The sequence below is a fragment of the Trichosurus vulpecula genome, chromosome 1 (genome assembly GCF_011100635.1).
Source record: "Trichosurus vulpecula isolate mTriVul1 chromosome 1, mTriVul1.pri, whole genome shotgun sequence".
Classification (NCBI taxonomy): Eukaryota; Metazoa; Chordata; class Mammalia; order Diprotodontia; family Phalangeridae; genus Trichosurus; species Trichosurus vulpecula.
Window position 1 is genome coordinate 548,636,319 of NC_050573.1, and position 22,070 is coordinate 548,658,388.

The 22,070-nt window shown below is 43.0% G+C and overlaps 1 protein-coding gene across 1 annotated transcript in view; it reads left to right on the plus strand.

The window, feature by feature from the left end:
- Window positions 1-21,424, plus strand: part of LOC118859156 (GRB2 related adaptor protein) — a 61,193-nt gene extending 39,769 nt beyond the window's left edge. The window contains exons 4-5 of the mRNA XM_036769615.1: window positions 13,726-13,894; window positions 21,006-21,424. Of these exons, the coding sequence (XP_036625510.1) occupies window positions 13,726-13,894; window positions 21,006-21,191 (355 nt within the window). The 3' untranslated portion in view covers window positions 21,192-21,424. The remainder of the gene's footprint in view (window positions 1-13,725; window positions 13,895-21,005) is intronic.
- The last annotated feature ends 646 nt before the right edge of the window (window positions 21,425-22,070 follow it).

Genomic DNA, 22,070 nt, shown 5'->3' on the forward strand with positions numbered 1-22,070 from the left:
TCAGAGCTAGCCTCAAGTCTTCCTCAAATCCATTTGTATTGCCTTTCTTCATCTGCGCTGAGAAAGCACAGATGGATGAGGTCTAACCCTTCTAGATCTAATATTTTAGGACCCCTTTCAGGAATGTTAGCATTTGAACAGGAAACTGTATCTTAAGTCAAAGGGATAAATTCTAATGATGGAATTTCAGGATGTATTTGAAGAAGTAAAGTGGATCAGGGAGGTGGCTGCCTTTTCAGTGCTGCTCAGGTCCCCACTGCTTCTTCATATGCTGTAATGAGATACATGGAGGATGAATAGAGAGATCAGAGCCCAGAGGTTATAATGGCAAGGATTCCTACCTTGGTAGAAACCCACAGGTGCAGGTTCAGGACACACCTCAAGAGCCAAGAATGCAAAGTGTCTTAGGAGAATGATCAGGGGCCTCCCAGAGATGAAAGGTTCCTTTTCTTCCCTGTGTTGCATCTGCTTCTGAACATTTATCCATCTATCTATCTATCTCTGAACATCTGTTTGTGCTGAGGAAGACCTCACCTCCCTTATACCTTTATTTCCTAGTCAGTCAATAAGCACTTATTAAGTGTCTACTGTGTGCCAAGTATTCTGCTAAATATTGGGAATACAAAGGAAGGCAAAAGACAGTCCTTCTCCTCAGGGAGCTCATAATCCAATGTGGGGAGACAAAACACAAACACCTTTGTACAAATAAGCTAATTACAGGATAAATAGGAAATAACCAATAGTGGGAAGGCTCTAGAACAAAAAGATGTTGAGAAAGGCTAGTTACCAAAGGTGGGATTTTTAGCTAGGACTTAAAGGAAACCAGGGAAGCCAGGAGTCAGGATTCAGGAAAGGGAACATTCCAAGCATGAGGGACATCTAGAGAAAATGCTCAGAGACAAGAGACAGAGTATCTTGTTCAAGGAGGAGAAAGGAGGGACATGTCACTAGATCAAAGAGTATGTGTGTGGGGGCGGGGAGGGGCATGGTGTAAGGTATAAGAAGACTGGAAAAGTAGGTGGGGGCTAGAGTATGAAGGGTTTTAAATGCCAAAAAGAGGATTTTGTATTTTTGAGGTAATAGGGAGCCACTGGGGTTTATTAAGTAGTGAGGTGACATGGTCCAACTTGTCCTTTAGGAAGACCACTTTCTCAGCTGAATGGTGGATGAATTGGAATGGGGAGAATCTTAAGGCAGGCTGATCAACCAGGCTCTTGCAATAGTCTAAGAACTGGATGAGGGCCCGAACCAGGATGGTGGCAGTATCAGAGAAGAGAAGGGGGCATATTTGCAAAGGTGAAATTGACAGGTCTTAGCAATACATTGGATGTGACAGGGCAGTGAGCTATAGTGAGGAGTCCAGGATTGACTCCTTAGGTTGTGAGCCTGGGGGACACTGAGAGAATGGTGAACAGAAATAGGGAAGTTTGGAAGGAGGGAGGGTTTGGGAGGAGAGATAATGAGTTTAATTTTGAGCATGTTGAGTTTATACTGTCTATTGGAAATCCAGTTCTAGATGTCTGATAGTTGGAGATGTGAGACTGGAGATCAGCAGAGAGGTTAGGGCTGGCTCGGTAGATTTGAGAAGCATCAGCATAGAGAGGATAACTGAATCCATGAAAGCTGATGAGATCATCAGTGAAGCAGTACAGAGTGAGACAAGGGCTCAAAAAAGAGCCCTATGGGACACCTACAGTGGGCAGGACCTGAATGAAGATTCAGCAAAGAAGACTGGGAAGGAATAGTCAGATAGGTAGGAGAAGAATCAGGAGAGAGTGTGTCCTGAAAATCTAGAGAGACGAGAATATCAAGGAGAAGATGGCAGTGGACAGTGTCAAAGGCTTCAGAGAGGTCAAGAAGGATGAAAGTTGAGAAAAGGCCATTGGATTTGGCAATTAAGAGATCACTGATTGGTAACTTTGGAGAAGGCAATTTTGCTTGAATGCTGACTTTGGAAACATGATCATGGAGAGGAGAGGAAGTTGAGGCATGTATTATAAAAAGCCTTCTCGAGGAGTTTAGCCATAAAAAGCTAAAGAAGAAGCCATGTAGGGACAGTGAGGTGGTGCAGTGAGTAGAGCACTGGAGTCAGGAGGACCTGAGTTCAAATTTGGTCTCAGACACTTGACATACTTACAAACTGTATGACTTTGGGCATGTCACTTAACCCCAGCCTTGTGGCCAAGACCCCCATTCTGCTCTTCTGGTCTCTTGTCTTTTGGAGGACCTCCTTGCTCCTCACTACCATTCTCATGCCTACCCCCTGCTACTACCTTACACATTTCACAGACTCACAGAAACTCATAATTGGAAGGAATGATGATACCATTCTGGTTCTTTGTAATCATTGATCACTCTTTTTGTAAATATTATTTTATTTTTTCCAATTACATGTAAAGATAGTTTTCAACATTTTTTCTAAGAATTTGGGTTCCAAATTTTTCTCCCTTCTCCCCTCACCCCTCTCCAAGACTACAAGCAATATGGCTATACATGGACCATTAATTTTCTATATTTTCTTTATGTGACATTTTACAGTTTGCTCAGCACTTTACATACAGTTATCTCTTCTGATTTTCCAAGTAACCTTGTGAGGTAGGTAGCACCCAAGTTCTCCACCTCAGCCTGTTTCCAAGGATGGACTATGAGACCATGGTTTAAGGCATGTTAATCACCTGTGCTGGTTATTTGTGACCATAAGTCACAATATGTTTATTTGTGTGCATGTGTGTACCTGGGTACATATTTTGCTTCTTCATTTGGGGTTACTCCTAAGTCCTAGTTCTCTTCAGAGGGTGCAATTTGTAAGAGAGCCTAAAGCATTCTGGGAAGCCAGCAGTGGGAGAGTCATTTACAGGAGTTTGTGTCATATGCGCAAAACTGTGTTACTTAGGAACCCACCGAACGGAAATTCAGACTACAGCTTTGAAGGTGCTTGCTGTTTTTTATGGAGTCCTGGATGTGTATGTGTGGGAGAGTGAGCATGTACAGAAACCTGAAGGGAGTTGGGTGGCAGCTCTAAATGAATTCAAACAGTACGGGGAAAGGAATCAGTCAGTCAATGAGGCAACAAGCATTTGTTGAGTGCTTACTATATGCCAGGCACTGTGCCAAGGTCTGGGGATACAAAGAGAGGAAAAAACTAGGTCTCTGTCCTCCAGGACCACACATTCTAATGAAAATCAGGTAGCAGGACTTCATGAAATAAGGCCACTGAGCCAAATAAAATCAGGTTGAAGATCTAAAGATAATCAGGCAATTCGATTCCAGAGTCTTAAGGGCATCAGTTCTTTTCCCTTTCTTGGTCTTCATTTCCTCATTTGAAAAGAGGAGGAGGTTGGATACAATCATCTTTAAGGCCTCTTCCGGCTCAAACATTCTAGGATTTGAAGCTCAAGGAACTTGGTTGGGTTCCTCCCCCTCACATTTTTTAATGCCACCATTTTGATATCATTAATAGCATTAACTAAATTTATTTAACTTGGCCAGAGTGTCTATGATTTTTTGTGCTCTGTGGAGAAATGACAGACGTGTTATGGCTTGTAAAACACCCGCCCCTAATCCCTGGGCTAGTCTCCAGGATATTAGTCAAGATCCTGCTGTGGATGTTGATATATATATGTATCTGTGCACACAGAGATGTAAATCAAACTGTCATTGATTTAGCTTCACAGTAGTTTCTGTTTTAAGATAAATATCTATGTCACAGCTTAAGGCCACGTGTGAGCTGATAGCCACTGGAATGAAGAACAATTAGCAGATTCAAGAAGTTTACACTTCTGTTGTGGAAGGTTATCATTCGTTTTTCTTGAGTAAGGTGTTCTGCCTTTATTAGACAATTGCTAGTCATAAATAAATGAAAATGTACTTGATTTTTCACGTTTGAATTTCCCATATTTTGTCTTTCTATTTCATGAATGATGGATGGCCTCATTCTCAAAGGACCCTTTTTGCTAGCTAAAATTAAGACAGACGTTCACAAATTATGGTTCTTTGCAGTAAAAATGCAACAGAACCTTGATTCATGGATGTGCTAATGATTCTACCTTGTTCTTGATGCCATTTTTCAAAATCCTAGGGCAAGAGGTCTGGGAGAACTACTCATACTTAGATTGTAAAAGAAACTGGGCAGCTGGACATTGCAGGCAGTGTTTGTTACGTTTATTTTTGATTTAGTTCTCTGAATCCTAGAATATTAGGCCTCCTCGTTGTGCAGAGGAGGAAACAGAGAACCAAAGTCACACAGTGAATTAATGGCGAAACTGGCATTGGAACTCAGGTCTCCTGGCTCTTCGTCCAAAGAACTGCAGGTTGGCCTCATCTAGAGTCTCTCTCTCTCTCTCTCTCTCTCTCTCTGTCTCTCTCTCTCTTTCTCTCTCTCTCTCTCTCTCTCTCTCTCTCTCTCTCTCTCTCTCCTCTCTCTTTAATCATGGAATCTAAGAGACTTAGAATGTTAGAACTGGAAAAGTCTTTAAAGATCATCTAATCCAACCTCTTCGTTATATACTGAGGACAATGAGGCTCTTAAGAATTGAAATTACTTGCCCAAGGTCACAAGGCAAGTGAATCTCAAAGCCACTACCAGACCCAGATCTCCTAATTCCCATTCCAGTGTTCTCCCAACTGTTGAGATACAGTTTAGTAAGGTTAAACCATTTGTCCTATCTAGTTGGTTCTCCAGATTGGTTGGCCTTGAGAACAGAGAATAAATCTCCCCTAGACAGCCTGTGCTGTCCCTTGGTTCTCTTGGTTCTTCTAGAACGGTGGTCTAGGCCAGCAGGGGACAAGGAGGGAGGTTGTGCCCACCTGACTCCTTGTTTTTTACCCTCACCCATTCATGTACCTGGCCAGAAAAACCAGCCTGGCAAGCTGTATTGCTGATGCAACCTGAGAAAAGTTCAATGGAACTTTTCTGCTGGGCTCAGCGTTCCTTTGGCTCTCTCAGCAGCAGCCTGTCCACCCCGCCTCACACAAAGATACATGCCCTGGGCACTTCCTGTTGAGCATCAATTCCTTCAGCTTCTGTCCTTGAGAGGGAAGTCCTTCTGGCCCCATCCCAATTCTGAGCTCATCCATCAGCCATACCCACCATCACCAGGCAAGAAATCCAGCCATCAACGGCATCTTTATCAATACTTCCTGGAGGCTCAGCAATGCAGGAGAGAGGGAGAACAGACACTCTCTATCCTCAGAAGCTCACAGCCTTGCTAAAGGAGGAACGATAAGACACTTAATGATACCTGGCAGTGCCAGATGAGTGGGATAGACAGTAAAGGCTATAGGAACTCATGAGAAGGAGTGAGAGATCATCGTGAGTGAGAGTGGGCAGGGAAAAATTCACAGAGGACATGAGATTCATAGAGCAGTGGGGTCTTCAAGGCTGGGTATTACATCTCTAGAGGAGGAGAAAGGACATTTCAAGGAGTATGGAGATGAGCAAAGGTGAAAAGGTGAGAATGCACAATTTATTTTCTGAGCATGGTGATGAAACCACCCATTCACTAGGATGGGAATGAGGTGGGATACTCCCCAGGGACACTTTGAATCCCAGGGCCAGTCCAGCCTCCAGATAACCAAGCCTGTTAGATTTATATGGAAAATAAGAATGAATAGGTGCTAAGTTGGGGTGTAATGGGCTTTCCAAAAAATAAAACGTATGAATTTTGTTGTATGGGCTTTGTTGTATTTTTCTGGCCTGCTTTAAGGCCTTTTTGACTTCCATCTTGGTTCTTGCCTATCCTTCCTGTTGGGCGAAGTATTCTTTTGCGAGGCCTTCACTCAGGGGCTAGTGATATCTGAAAATATTTTCAACTGAACATGTTTTAATGTGGCTTTCTTCTAAAGCATAGTCCAGGGGTGGGGAACCTGCAGCCTCAAGGCCAAATGTGGTCTTCGAGGTCCTCAAGTGCGGCCCTTTGACTGAATCCAGACTTCACAGAACAAATCCCCTTAATAAAAGGATTTGTTCTATAAAACTTGGACTCAGTCAAAAAGCTGCACCCAAGGACCTAAAAGGCCATGTGTTCCCCACCTCTGACATAGTCTCTAGGCTCTAAGGTAAGAATACGCTTGGCCTACAGTGGTGGACGTACCAGCTGTACCCTTAGTACAGGCCTACTTGGGCCTCCCTGTTTCCATTCAGTTCTAACAACACTCTGTGAACTTTTTATCTTCTGACTGTCCCTCTGGGCGCCAGTCATTCAGCTTTATTCAGAGAAGGGAATGTCTGGGCCAGACTGGACGGGAGTTGTCCAGTACACACCCTTGTTCCTCAGCTAAGGAACAATCCTCCAGTTGCCCACGTGCTAGACTCTGGTCCCATAGATGGGTTACTCAGAGTAGAACAATGCCCCCGGCTCTGTGAATGCTGCTGCCACTGCTACTGCTGCCTCTAAAGACGTCTGAGAGCTATTGTCTGCAAAGCACTCAGGAGGATTGCTTCATGAGGTGTTGTGAAGCCAGGAGCCTCTCCCCTGGGGAAGCTGTGCAACTGTCTGCACTGTAGGATGAACCAAAATATGGTGAAAAGATCCATGGCCTGTGAGTCAAGAGACTGGGGCACTAGTCCAGTCTCTGCCACTGAATGCAAGACCTTAGACAAAATTGCTCCTCCCCTATGGGTCTCAGTTTCCCCGTCTGCTAAAATGAAGGGGCCGGGTTAGGTAATTTCTAAAGTCTGTTCAAGGACTAATACTCTGGATGATATGATGAAAAGATAGTCCCTCCTGCAAACTCCCCAAATGGTGCTGCAATTCCATTTGATCCTTACTTAGCAGCTCTTCCTGACTGGGTTAAAAGCTCTTTGAAAGCAGGAGCCCCGTTATGTTTATCTTGGTATCTTCTATGTCTAGTACAATTTTTGCAGTAATAATATCTAGTATTTATATAGCACTTTAAGTATGCACAAGTGCTTTACAAACATTATCTCAATTTATCCTCCCAACCACCCTAGGATGCTGTTATTATTATTGCCTTTGTACAGATGGGGAAACTGAGGCAGAGTTGGGTTGTTTTTTTTTTTTTAAGTGAGTTGACCAGAGTCACACAGCCATTGAGTCTCTGAGACCAAATCTGAATTCACAGCTTCTTGACTCCAAGGCCAGCAGCTCTATCCATTGTGTTACCTAGCTGCCTCCCCAGAGAAGGTGATTTACATCGGCTGTACCCCACCCCCCATACCTGGACTGCTCTCCCTCCTCACTTCTTTCTCCTGGCTTTTCTCAAAATTTCAATCACACAGTACCTTCTGCGGTAGGCAGAGGCAGCTAGGCCTGGAGTCAAGAAGACCTAAGTTAAATTTTGCCTCAGTTACTAGTTGTGTGACCCTGGGCAAGTCACTTAACCTCTATGTGCCTCAGTTTCCTTGACTGTAAAATGGGGATAATAATAGAACCTCCTTCCCGGGCTGTCATGAGGATCAAATGGGATAATAATTGTACAGCACTTCATACAGTGCCTGGAACATAATCAGTGCTTTAAAATGTTATTTTTTTCTTGATCCCATCTCAAACCCCTCCAGTTCCTTCCCTCTGAGATTACTTTCCATTTACATTATAGGTATCTTGTATATACATAGTTATTGGTGCATTGTCTGTCCATTACAAGGTAAGCTCCTTGTTTTTGCCTTTCTTTGTCTTCTTAGCAAAATGCCTGGCATGTAGTAAGTAAGCGCTTAATAAATGCTTGTTTAGTGATTGACTTAATGTTTGTGAAATTGTATATTGAATACATATATATAGTGAAATGTTTAAGGAACTGAATATATATTTATATATACATTACTAATTTTTTTAAAAAGCCAGGGTCCAAGCAGTGTGCTGATAAATGTTTAATAATCAGCTCTCCTAGGCGTTCCTCCCCCCACACCCATGATACATTTTTCTATTTAATCTTCATTATTAACATTTTCTCCATTACTTTCTTAAGACCAGACAATCAGCAAAACAATAAATCAAGCCCTAGTTTGTAGGGTCCAAGTTGGAGCTGGTTTCAGCATACCCCATGACCCTAATGCTCAAACTTAGGTCTCCTGGCTCCACGTAGAGCGCTCTCAGCTCTGCTATACTACCTTCGACAATTGTTTTTCATGAAATAATTGCATAGTGCTTTCAGCTGACCCATTGAATGACATGTACTGGCATCCTGGAATATTTTCTAATTTGACTTCCTCTTGTTATTGTTCATTCATTTCACTTGTGTCTGACTCTTTGTCAGCCCATTTGGGGTTTTCTTGACAGAGATACTGGAGTGGTTTGTCATTTCCTTCTCCAGCTCATTTTATAGGTGAGGAAACTGAGGCAAACAGGGTTAAGCACAGGGTCACACAGTTAGTAAGTGCCTGAGGCCAGATTTGAGCTCAGGAAGATATTTTCCTGATTTCAGGCCCAGCATTCTGTCCACTGAACCACCTAGCTGTTCCTGACTTCATCTTAGAGCACAGTTATGTTTGTCCTCCAAGTTTATGGTTCTTGACATGGGATCAGCCTGAAACCCACCTTTGCTTGGCAAACCTTTTTTGAACCTAGCATATAGCTAACCTTAAGGAACTCATAGTCTGGGAAGGAAGAGAAAGAAGACTTACTCATGTGGAATATTCAGAAGCCTATTTGATGTTAAGATGATTATTAGTGCTAGAAGAGGTTAGAGTTGTGTTTAGTCATGTCTAGCTTTGTGGCCTCATTTGGGGTTTTCTTGGCAAAGATACTAGAATGGTTGGCCATTTCCCTCTCCATCTCATTTTACAGATGAGGAAACTGAGGCAAACAGGGTTAAGTGACTTGCCCAGGATCACACAGCTAGTCAGTGTCTGAGGCTGGATTTGAACTCAGGAAGGAGTCTTTCTGACTCCAGGCCTGGCACTCTATCTACTGCACCACTGCCCAACATTAATATGGACTGGGGTTGTCAGGGAAAGATTCTTGGAAGAGGTTGGTCTAAACTCATGTAGGGGTGGGGAACCTGCAGCCTCGAGGTCACATGTGACCCTCTAGGTCCTCAAGTATGGCCCTACATGGGAAGCAAAGTATATTATAGGCAGAGGAGGGGGGACAGAATGATCAAGCGAGCAAGAGTGGGGATGAGAAGTGTAATCATGTTGCTTTATATAACTTTATCTGGGGAATAGACTCCTTGCATGGCTAACGCTCTGGCTCATGAAAGAGCAGGCACTGGCATTAGTGATTGGTCTAAGTATGGCCAAAGAGAGACTGTTTTGTGTCCTCATTTGAGGTGGTGTGAGGAGGACCTCAGCGCATCCCTTGGTTCTTTGTCTTCAGAGCAGTCACCAAGAGGAGCTGGTACCACAGACAGATTCATTCTCATGGGTCATGGGCTCAGACCCCAGTGTAAATGAGGATGATGATGAAAGCTGACATTTCCCTAGTGCTTTATGGTTACCAAATTCTTCACCTATATTATACCATCTCATCCCCACAGCTCTGTGAGGTAGATTGTGCGTATGTTATTGCCTTTATTTGCTGGGTGGAGAAACTGAGGTAAAAAGAATTCCAATGTCTTAGCCAAAGCAAATGTGTTACTGTTAAGACTCCTAAATGTTAGAGCCAAGACTTATATCCGGATCTCTGGACCCCAAACCAGTGCTCGTTCTAATTATGGCTTATGTTTATACAATGCTTTAGAAGCAGTTCAGAGTGGTAGACCTATGTTAAACTCTTAACTCTAACACTTAACTGACTTTGACCCTGCATCCATTTTTATTAACTGTGACTGTGGATAAGTCACTTAATCTCTGACTCAGTCACCAACTCCCTGTGACTCTGTGACTCAGGCACCTCCCTAGAACTCATAGATGGGTTGCAATCTGCCCTAGTAAAGGGAATTTGGGACATTCCCTGTGATGAAATCATAGAAGTTTTAAGTCTTAGGCTTACCAACCACTTTCAGCCACAACAACTATTGTTTGTTCAGCTATCATTTGTCTAGCTGTCTAAGGTTTGCAAAACACTTTATGTACTCATTTTGATCCTCACAACAACCCTTTCAGGTGAGTGACATTATTATCCATTTCTAAAGATGAAGAAACTGGAGCACAGAGGGGATGTGACTTGCCCAGGGTCACACAGCTAGTAAGTGGCAGGGATAGATTCGAACTCAGGTCTCTTGACTCCAAGTTGAGCATTCTTTTGGTTATAAGAAAGAATTGTTTCTCAGGAAGTAGTTGCAATGTGGGCAGCTAGGTGGCACAGTGGCTTAGAGTATAGGTCTTGAAGTCAGGAGGACCTGAGTTCAAATTCGACCTCAGATACTTACTATCTGTGTTACCCTGGGCAAGTCACTTAACCCTCTTCGCCTAAGTTCCTTATTTGTAAAATGAACTGGAGAAGGTAATTGCAAACCACTCCAGTATCTCTACCAAGAAAATTTGAAATGTGGTCATGGAGAGTTGGACACAACTGAAATGATTCAGTAACAACTTGTAATGTACCCTAAGTTGGCCCACTGAATGACCGGTGCTGGTACTCTGGAATATTTTCTAATTTGACCTTCTCTTAGAGCACCATTATAATTGTCCCAACAACAATCTCTTTGCATATTTGGAACTAATGCTGAGTTTATGTTTCCTGACGTGGGATAAACCTGAAACCCACCTTTGCTTAGCAAACCCTTACTGCATGATGCAAATGTAAAGAAAATGTTAAACAAAACTGCTGAGGGAAGGAATTAAATAAGTGAGATATGTAAGAGATTAAACTATTTTCAAATACCTCAAACCCTTTAGAAGCCCCTATTTATACACAACCAATTGTATGCCATTTATAAACTGTTACCTATTAGACACTTAATAAATGTTTCCTGAAGTGAATTAAAGCAGACTCTTTAAGGATTCGTACTAGACAATACTTTTTTAACCTAGATCTAGTTACTTTATTACATAAATGTAACAAAACTTTATAGCTCCAAAATCCAGAAAGTTTCTAGGCTATCAACTTTTCAAGAACACTGACTCTCTGTCTGTCCTTGCTCTCTACCCTCAACCACCCCCTTCATCCTACACTCTTAATTTATCTTGTTACTGCAGAATTTTTCTTTTTTGATTTTTTAAAAATTGTATTTAATATTTCCCAATTATATGTACTTTTCTAAACCTTCATTTAAAAAAAAACTTTGGAGTTCCAAATTCTCTCCCTTCCTCCTGCTCCTCCCTGGCCCCTCGAGAAGGCAAGTAACATGATTCAATTACATACATCATGGTATTTTTCCAACAACATGTTAGGTTTTAGACAGAACACAGCAGTCAGTCTCTGACTGCTCACATCACCATCCAAGTGCTGAAATATGTGTAAGGCCCAGTCCTGGGTTAGAGAGAAAAGAGATTCTCTCTGGGGCAGCCAAGCGGGGGTCAGAAGTCTCACAGACGGGCATTTCAAGTCATCCCGCCTATCTTTGCAGAATTTTGCATTATTTCACTTCACACACTCTGTGTGGTGGCCAGTGTGTCCTGCTAATTATTCCCTGAACTCGAATTTCATCTCCCAACTCCTTCCCTTTTCAAAGGCTGTTCCTGGTGCCCAGAATCCATTTTCTCCTCGTTTTGTCTTCTTTCAAGGTTTAGCTCAGATGTTCTCTATTTCCCAGTTGTCAGTTCTCTTTCTTTTTCCTCTAATTATCTTGTATTGGGAATTCTTAAACTTTTTTGTGTAATGAACCCCTTCTCAGAATATTTTTTAAATACATAAAATGAAATACATAATATTACAAAGGGAAACCAGGCCACTTGGTGAAGTTATGAGGGGCTCAAGGTGGGAAAAGCTTCACAGAATCAGTCAAGCAAGAGACCAAGTTAGTCTCTAGGAAGCTTTGTTACTCAGCTGTTTCAGTCGTGGCTGACTCTTTGTGACCCTATTTGGTGTTTTCTTTGCAAAGATACTGGAGTCATTTGCCATTTCCTTTTGCAGCTCATTTTACAGATGAGGAACCTGAGGCAAGCAGGGTTAAATGACTTGCCCAGGGTCACAATCTAGTAGATATCTGAGGCCAGATTTGAACTCAAGGCTTCCTGACTCCAGAGCTGGCACTCTATCCACTGCACCACCTAGCTGCTAGGAAGCTTGGGACACTGCTACTTCTTTTTCTCAGAAAATTCGAAGAATTGTTGTGTACCTGTGGACCACTAGGAAAATGTTGCACTGTTCTTTAGAGGCAGTCCCCACCCTTGTACCAATTCCTGGCAGCTTATTGTATTCAAAAAGCAATGAAGCAGGAGGCATGGATGGCTCTACTATTTATTATTACGTGGATGATACTTGTTAGTCACTTAGCCTCTCTGGGCCTGTTTCCTTATCTGTAAAAAATGAAAGGATTGGATTACATCAGAGGTAGCAAACGCACACGTGGCCCACAAAAGTGTGGCCCTAATCAGCTTAAAGTGTAATTGAGAAATATTTAACAAAATAAATAAAAATACAATAAAACATAGATAACATTACATTTCAAAACTAAGTCAATATACAGCACTCAATGATTCTTATGACCAGATTATTAGCCCTGTTTCTGTTTGAATTTGCTACCACTGTACTAGATGACCTCTGAGCTCCCTCCTGGAGCTCTGATTCTATGACTCTAGGCCATTTTCTTCAAAATTTCCAACCTTAACATTTTCTACAGATACTTTAGAACTTCCTGAGCTTTGTTCATCATTGCTGATGTCGATGTCACTGATAAAAATGATCATAGTAACAAATATTTATTAAGTTGGGTGTCCCATTCTGTTGTAGGCACTTGGGTGCGGGTGTGGAAGATGCCAAAGAAAGAGAACTAATAAATCTTCACTGAGCACCTACCATATGCTTCTCCCTGTAGCCCCAGGAGGCTTCCAGACCTCTGCCACTTGTGTGACCTTGGGCAAGTCAATGAGCCTGCTGGGCTCACCTGTAAAATGAGAGGGTTGGACTAAGGTCCCTTCTAGTTCTAGAGCTACAATCGTTTTCTTTCGGCATTGAGACCAATTACTGAGCTCATCCATCCTCACAGGAATGGTGCTTCATTCCTCTACAATACAATTCCCTTCCTTGTCTTTATGCTTGGGCCAAGTCAACTCAACAAGCTTTCTTGAGCAACTACTATGTGCAAAGCTCCTGGGATACAAAAACAAAAATTAAACCATCCCCTCCCACAAGGAAATTATATTCTACATAATGGAATGCTATTGTTCTGAAAGAAATGATGAGCAGGCAGATTTCAGAAAAAGGCTGGAAATACTTACATGAACTGATGCTGAGTGAAGTGAACAGAACCAGGAGAACATTGTACACAAGTAACAGCAACATTGTGCAATGACCAACTTTGACAGACTTAGCTCTTCTCAGCAATGCAAGAATCTAAGACAACTCCAAAAGACTCATGATGGAAAATGCCATCCACATCCAGAGAAAGAACTATGGAGTCTGAATGCAGATTGAAGCATACCATTTTCTCTTTTTTTTCCCTTTCTTGTGATTTTTCTTTTTGCTTCTGATTCTTCTTTACAATATGACTAATGTGGAAATATGTTTGATATGATTGTACAGATTGTAGGTTGTCTTGGGGAGGGGGGAGCTGAGGGATGGGAAGAAAATTTAGAACTCAAAATCTTATAAAAGTGAATGCTGAAAACTAAAAATAAATAAAGAAACAAAAAAGGAAATTATATTCTAATGGGTTTTTGAAGACTCTGCTTCCCATGGCCCTAGATACTCAGCCTAAGATATCATTTTCTTCCTTCCTCAGCTATGGCGACCAGGTTCAGCACTTCAAGGTGCTTCGGGAGAACATGGGGAAATACTTCCTTTGGGAGGAGAAGTTCAACTCACTAAATGAATTGGTGGACTTCTACCGCACAACTACCATCGCCAAGAAGAAACAAATCTTCCTGAGGGATGAGGACCCAACACACAAGGTATCAAGAGGCCCCATGGCTTCCACCTCTGGGTTAGCACAGTTAGCCAAAGGTGGGACTACAGTCACGGATGCTACCCATAGAACGCCAGGGTGGAATGAGGACACAGAGGCAGGAATTGGAAATCAGGTAGATTCCCAGTTAGGAACCTAGAGGTCCCTAGAGGACCTAGAGGTCCAGCACTGAGCACAATGTAGTAATGGACTCTTAATGAGCATGTAATGAGCATGTAGTAAGGGCTCAAAGAATGCTCCCTGACTGACTAAATGACTGGTCACAGTGGCAGGAGAAGAGTTTGGGTATTAGGAACTCCTTAGAACACTAAGAGGGTGGGGCATCCCCAGCCCCATCCTTCCTGCCCTTTCTCTCCTAGTTAGGACCCTCCCAGATGAGTCCAGACACCAGACAAGGGTGTACAGCCCAAGGGAGGAGGAGGCTCTTGCAGACAGTAGTCCCAGAAGCCTCTGGAAACCATGGGAAGGTGTGGACTGGAGAAGGTATAGGGGAGAAGGGTGGGGGTAGACTAAGGATTAAAGGAATAAATGACATTTTCTAAGAATCTCATGCCTCCTGTACACCTCTGAAGAACTAAATATAGGAGATGTGATAGGCATGGTGTCTCTTCAATTCCTACCCCTATAACCAGTGAGACTTTTCTAGATGATCAGGTATTGATTCTATCTAAAGGATTTGCCCCAGGGAAGAATGACAGCATCTGAAAGAGGGATTTTGTGAAACACAGCCAGGAGGTACCTGCCCCAAGGGTCTGTGGGTGGTAATGGATCTTGAAGGCAGGTCAGGAAACTGAGATTGGGAGAGCTTGGGAATTGAGAGTAAAAGGCCAGGAATAGAAATGGGCTGGATGCAGAAAATTACCCAAAAGGCAATAAGAAGAAGAGGTAGGTCAGGGGGTCAAGGTCACACAGGTCAGAACAAGGTGGGAACAAGAGCTTATGGGCTCTAGGGGTCAAAATAATTCACTAGATTTCAAAGACAAGTAAGTAGTAGTCAATATCCAAGAAATCTATAGAGACCAGAGAACCAGACAAACCCTAACATCTAGAATCTAGGCAAGCCACTGAAGATGCAGAGAGACACTCACATCAAAGAGAACTGAATGTCACCTTGTTACCTTTCTCATAAGAGTCAATCCCCAGGGGATGGACATCCCAGAGCAGGAGTTTTTGACCTTTTTTTTGTGTGACTTGGACTCTTTGGCAATCTGTTGAAGCCTATGGGCCTCTTCCCATAATAATGTTAAGTGCATTAAATAAAATACATATTGTTTTTAAATGCATAAAATAAATACATGGGATCAGAAAGGAAACCAATTATATTGAAATATAGTTATCAAAATATGAAAAAAGTTAACTCATGAATCCCCAGGTTAAAAACTCCTCTCCTAGAGCCTGTAGGTAAGAGAAGATTAACCATACTGGGACGATGATGAAGGGAGTTTAACTTATGCAAAGTGAGAGAGAGTACATGATGGCAGAGCCAGACAGCAGGAACAAAAGCATAGTCTCCCTTCTAGACTCTCTCATGTCATCTCTCTCAAAATGCAGAAAATCCCTCTGGGATAGGGGTTCTTAATCTGGGGTTCATTAACAAGAAAACATTTTGAAAACTATTTCAATATAATTGGTTTCCTTTGTAATCCTATGTATTTTATTTTATGCATTTAAAAACCTTATTCCAAGAAGAGGTCCGTAGGCTTCACCATGCTGCCAAAGGTTCTGCAAGCATGACACAGACAAGGTTAAGGACCTCTGTTTTGGGGGCTGCCTACCAACAAGAGAAAACAGCTGTTCAACTGAGTAGATCAATGCTACTGGACAGCAGCCTTGCAGAGCTGGGCATTGCTGAAGAATCTTCAGAAGATTAAGGGTTAATCTTATTTGTGAGCCACAAATAAAGAGAGCGGCAGAAGGCCCACCCAGTGACTTGTCTGGCCTCAGTGGTAACCTGGTAGTTATGTTCAGCCCTCTAGGCAGAGGTTGGCCTATTCAGTCCACATTCCAATCTTGCTTGGGCTGCAGCATTTGAAGTGGATGACCTAGGGAAGGACAGGATGAGGCAGGACAGGATGAGAGAATCACTACTCCTGGGGCAGCTATTGTTTCCTGCCTGGGCAGAGTGCTGGGATTGCCAAAAGAAAAGGGCAGCAGCCACCCCCATCGGTAGTTGACTTTTCTAATAGTTCTTATTCTTCACAATAACATAAATGTCCACTTCTGGACTCTTTCATTAGAAGAAAGCTCAACATCCTTTATGCCCCTCAATTAAGGCTAATGACTCCTGTAAAGGTGAAACTTTTAGGCTACAGGAGATTTTGGAATGGTGGGGTGGGGGAAGAGATGCTGAGATGTCAGATTACAAAAATGATTAGAACAGCATTTTGTACCTAGAACCACAGAGATATTTCAAGGATTCTGTAAATTTGGATGGGGAAAAAATCACATTTATTTTCACTCACTTCTAACTGAAATTTTGTGTTTCCTTCAGTTGTAAATTGAAAAACCTCAACACATTATCCTGAAGAGTCCATTGGTTTTATCAAAATGCCAAGGGAGCCCATGTAACAAAAAAGGTTAAAAACCCCTGGTTTCAATAGTCAAAATCCATAATGGGGTGGGGCTTCAGGGCTCTCTGCTTAGGGTCTGGTTGAACCAGAGAATCTGAGAAATACCAAAATAAGGCCTTTAAAATGTATAGGGACTGATTTGTTCTTAGATATGGTTTAATAAGTAGCCTGAAGACCTCCTCATCATGGCCTTCTCTTTCAGTTCCACCCAAGTGCATGCACCCAAGTTGTCTATTCAAATTCTCCAGCTCTTAGCCCTCACCTATGTAGTTTTTTTTTTTTAAAATACCAAACCAAGCCAGATGACACATGAATTCAAAGCAAGAAGTGCTTAATGAAATAGAATGGCAAAGTAATAACAGGGAGTTGAACAAGGTACTAAATATTTTCTGCGCCCATTCCCAAATGATTGCCACCAGTCTATTGGTGGAAACATGCTAGGGAAACACCCTAGAAGCTGTCTAGGGAGCATTAGCATCCCGCAAACCAACCACACAGCACTGTAGAAACTGATGGTGACTTCACTTGGTTCTGCAACAACATGGGCTAGGCTGACCTGTCCCAGTGGGCTCAACTGACTGTACTAGTCCTGACACTATCTAGATATGGCTCCTATTTTCCCTTATCTCTTGTCTCTTTTCACATCAGCCTCCTAAGACTCCCCAGCTTTTAAAAGCTTCACTTAAAATTCTGAAAGCATACCTAGTCATTTTATGGAGGCCCTGAAGGGGCTTCTGACAGCTATAGAACAAAGAGGATTTCCTCCAGTGAGCAAGACTTTGCCTCCAGGCACTGTGGATAGACTGGTCCTTGTGTGGACATTCTCCCCAATCCACACAAAAGCAATCAAATTATTTAGCCATTATTGAGATTTTAGACAACTAGGTGGTTCAGTGGATAGAACTCTGGGCCTGGAGTCAGGAAGATTTGAGTTCAAATCTAGCCTCAAACACTTACTAGCTGTTCAGTCCTAGCCAAGTCACTTAAACTACCTCAGTTTCTCCGTCTGTAAAATGGGGATAATAATAGCACCCACCTCCCAGGGCTGTTGTGAGGATCAAACGAGATAATGTAAAGCACATAGTACAATGAAAAGCACAGTAAGTGCTTGACAAGTGTTTATACCATCCATCATAAGAAGGGTTTGTGAATATGTGTGCTAAAGGATGATGGGGAGTGAGGAGTCCAGAACACAGCCCTTCTGTAGTCTCAGAAGTCAGCAGCTCTGGAGTCACCTATTAAGAGGTTCCATTCTGGGAAGAATTAATAGGCCATCCATCAGAAACATTGGTCTCCTGATTTATTCCCTGGATATACCCTTGGCTCTGCCTGGAGCCACCAAGAGTCTTTGCACTGATTCCCTATTACCTACCCCTTCTCATCTCTTTCTTTCCATCCAAATATACCTGTCCTGGGTGGGAAAGGTCCTATTCCATGGCCTGTTTTTCCTTTCCTCAAAACAGAAGTACACTGACATGGGATCATCTGAGATATTAAGCTCTATTTTGTCACCTAACCCAATGGTGACTCTAGTAAGAGTCCTTTCATTAAAGGAGGGGTAGGTGTCCCTTGGCAGGATGGAGAAGGGAGAGGTCATCTCAACTCTGCCTATACCAGTTACCAAACTTGATGAACCTCTGCTCTCCTCCTCCTGCTCCATTTCTTTAGAATGAACCCTATTGATTTATGTCACCATTTTCTTTCTCTGGGCCAAGAACTCTGGGTACAGGAATCCTACCATCCACTCCTACTTCCACTTTTGTTTTCTTAAAACCTTTTTTTCTTCCCCCTCCATTAGCACCTTCCTAATGATGAGGATACATTATAGTGGAAAGAGAATTGAATTGGCCATTAACGTGCTGTGTAAACTTCTCTCTGGTCCTCAGTTTCTTCATCTATAATGGGAAAGGGTTAGACTATGAGGTCCTTTCTAGGTCTGATCTCCTGTAACTAGACTTTTGAAATATCTCTTTAACCATCTATTGGACATAGACCCAGTTCTGCCTCAAATAGACCCAGTCTACCACCAAATAAAGTGAAGGCCGGACTGATCCATAGGATAGATGGCTGTTGAAATCACCCTGCCTCAAGATACTGGAGTGGCTTGCCATTTTTCACAGATGAGGAAACTGAGGCAAACAGGGCTGGATGGCTTGCCCAGAGTCACACAGCTGGTTTCTGAGGCCAGATTAGAACTCAGGTCCAGTACTGTATCCATTGTGCCACCTAGCTGACCCATACTAGGCCATTCCAACTCCTATGGTTTAATTTTCAGTGTGAGCAATTAGACTTGAAAAATCTATTGGACATAGACCCAGTTCTGCCTCAAATAGACCCAGTCTACCACCAAATAAAGTGAAGGCCGGACTGATCCATAGGATAGATGGCTGTTGAAATCACCCTGCCTCAAGATACTGGAGTGGCTTGCCATTTTTCACAGATGAGGAAACTGAGGCAAACAGGGCTGGATGGCTTGCCCAGAGTCACACAGCTGGTTTCTGAGGCCAGATTAGAACTCAGGTCCAGTACTGTATCCATTGTGCCACCTAGCTGACCCATACTAGGCCATTCCAACTCCTATGGTTTAATTTTCAGTGTGAGCAATTAGACTTGAAAAATCAACAAATAAGATCTCAATTTATTGTCTTGTTGATTGTTTTGACTTCAGAAAATGATGGAGAAAGTGTTAATGCAAATTAAAATTAAAAGTATATCCTGTGTACTCCCCTCCTCCAAAAAGAAAGAAATCACCCTGCTTCATGGGGGCACCTGCTCTAGGCATTGGCCCACTCCTGAGGATATGACAGCCATAGGAATAATAGATACTTAATATGTACTAAATAAATTAATTGTATAATAGATGAATGAGAGGCCAATGGTACTGAGCTGCTGAGATCTCCAGGAGAAAAAGAGTCCAAGAAACTCTACTCTCTGCTTGAACCACTTTGAGGTGGTTAAGGTTTCATTTGGCCACTGCCAAGTCAGTCAGATTGAGTTCTGTTGAGCCCCTACCCAAACCCAACCTTCTCTGCTCTGTACCTCCCTTTATCCCAGAAACTCAGAGAGGCGGAGGTGGGATACAGAGGGGATGGGGAGAGCAGCTAAATGTCTAGCTCCTATACAGGGAGAATAGGGAGACAGTACTCTATCCAAGGGAATAGGGAGCTCTTTCTAGAGAGAGAGTGCATCCCACCTTTATACTTCAGAGTCTGGCCTGAGCCAGCCTGCCCCTTTAGAAAAATGTGGATGACCGTTTCAGCTTCTCTGTGTGGAGGTAGAGCAGGGAGTGTCCTTGACTCTCTCCAAAGAGAACAGGTTAATTACACCTTCCCTGGGTGGGGTCATCCCCTTGAGTTGATCCTATCAATGCAATTAACCAAATCCCATAGTCTGGACTGGAAGATTAGGTTTCCTTCTGACTGGTCAGATAGGTTATCATCCATCTTTGCTACCAGGTTATGCCAGCCTGGCCTGAGTCTTCCAGTGACTCCTTGGTGGCTCCTAAGAAATGTCACATCCAGAGCAAGGTCAAGGATGGGGACAAGAGAACAGGACTCCTGATTCTTCCAACAATACTAGACTGTGGATGCATGGCTGAGGGTGGTGGTTAGGGAGTAGGAAGAGACAGAGAGCAAGAGACTAAGAGACTAAATTCTTGCTTTGGGCGAATGGTGAGCTATAGGCCCTATCCATTAAAAAAAAAAATCCCTGTTCTAAGTCTTCTTTTCCACAAAGGCCTGAGACGACCCAGGGATATGGTGTTGGTCCACGTGGGACCTGGTGGGACACTGAATCCTGGGACCCTGAACACTCAACTTTGGGAGCCACAAGATCAGTCTTAGCTTTGGCTCCAGGGACCAGAAATAAGTATTCAGCAAGACAGATATGAAGGGGTTGCCCAGCCCAGGGGTAGATGATTCAGACTGATTGCAGTGGGGGTGTTGCCTGAGCCTCAGAGATTTTTCTGATAGCTGATAATGGGAAGGAGCAGCATTCTAATGGCTCCCTAGGGGAACCACTCTCAAGAGTTTTGGATGAGGATGAGGTCAACAAGAAATCAGATTTGAGACAGTTCCAGGCAAAAAAGGAATTTAAACTGGGAAGGAATTGACATTAAGATACTAGACTGAAGGAACCAGGACTTACCCCTAAGCTGGATAAAGATGTGTACTCTTTGACTTTGCTGACATAGAAAATTTGTATCCAAAAATTCTCCCACCAGAGCAACATGTCCTTGAACTTGGCCTGAGTGTGGGGCTCAATCTTAGAAAGGATTCAGAGGAGGTTAAGGACTGTAGAAGAGAGGCTACGGTCCCAGAAGGAGACCTCGCTCCCTGACCCATTCCTTGAGTATTGGCAGCAGAAGTGGTCAAGGGAAACAGTGCTCACATAGGAACTAAGGGGTCCAACCCACCAACCCAGGATCCTTTGCCTCCCAAGAGGAGAGAGATGTACCCAGAAGAAGCTTCAAAACCGGCTGATTGTTGGCCCCTTTTTTCTAACCCTTTCTCTTTCTCCTTCTTCTAGCCACCCAGAGCCAAGTTTGCCAAGGCCCAGTTTGACTTCACCGCCCAGAACCCCTCACAGCTCAGCTTCTATCAGGGTGACATCATTGAGGTGCTGGAACATTCTGACCCCAATTGGTGGAGAGGCCAGCTCAGTGGCCGAGTGGGCTTCTTCCCTCGGAACTATGTCCATCCCATCCACATGTGAACTGTTACTGGGGCCTCTCCTCTCTCCATCCCTCAGAGTTGCTTTGAACCACCCCAAGACTTTTCTGGATGAGCAAGTACCCACAATGGGGAGGAGCCAGTGGGTTTCCTACTGTTCTGATATCAAGAGTACAGAACAGGTTTCCTGCTGTATCCAGAGGGGCCTGAATCAGGTTGGACTCAGGGAGGGTATTTTCTGGACCAATTTAATTCAGCAAATATTGATTAAATGCCTACTATGTGCAAAGTACTTTCCCTCAAAGAACTTACAGTCTATTAGAAGGATAAAATATATACTGGGATGTCATGTTAAATCAAGAAACATTTATTAAGCACCTATTGCATGCCAGGCACTGTGCTAAGTGCCAGGCATACCAACAATCTCTGCTTTCAGGGAGCTCATCATCTAACTGGAGGATTGAACATGCAAACATCTATATACAAACAAGATACATACATGATAAGTTGGGGGTAGTCTCAGAGGGAAGGCGTTAGCATTAAGGGGGATTGGGAAAGTCTTCTTGTAGAAGGTACACTTTTAGCTATGACTTGAAGCAAGCCAGGGAAACTAGGAGGGGGAGGATGGGAGGGAGAGAATCCAAGGCAATGCAAAATTTATATAAAGTCATTTGAAGAGGCAGAGTGCTAATAACCATAGGCATGCACAAAGTGTGGGCCAGGTGTGGTGACATACCTGTTGGGGAGCATTTCCATTGAACAATTCCTTGAGAAATAACAGATTTTTACTCTGTGAGGCATTATTACTTTTATCACCCATATATAAGGTAGATATGGAATTTATCTCTACTCCTATATAAAAGGGCTTCCAACTCCAAAGATGCTTAGATGAGGTCCTCCTCATAATATGCCCATATATGAG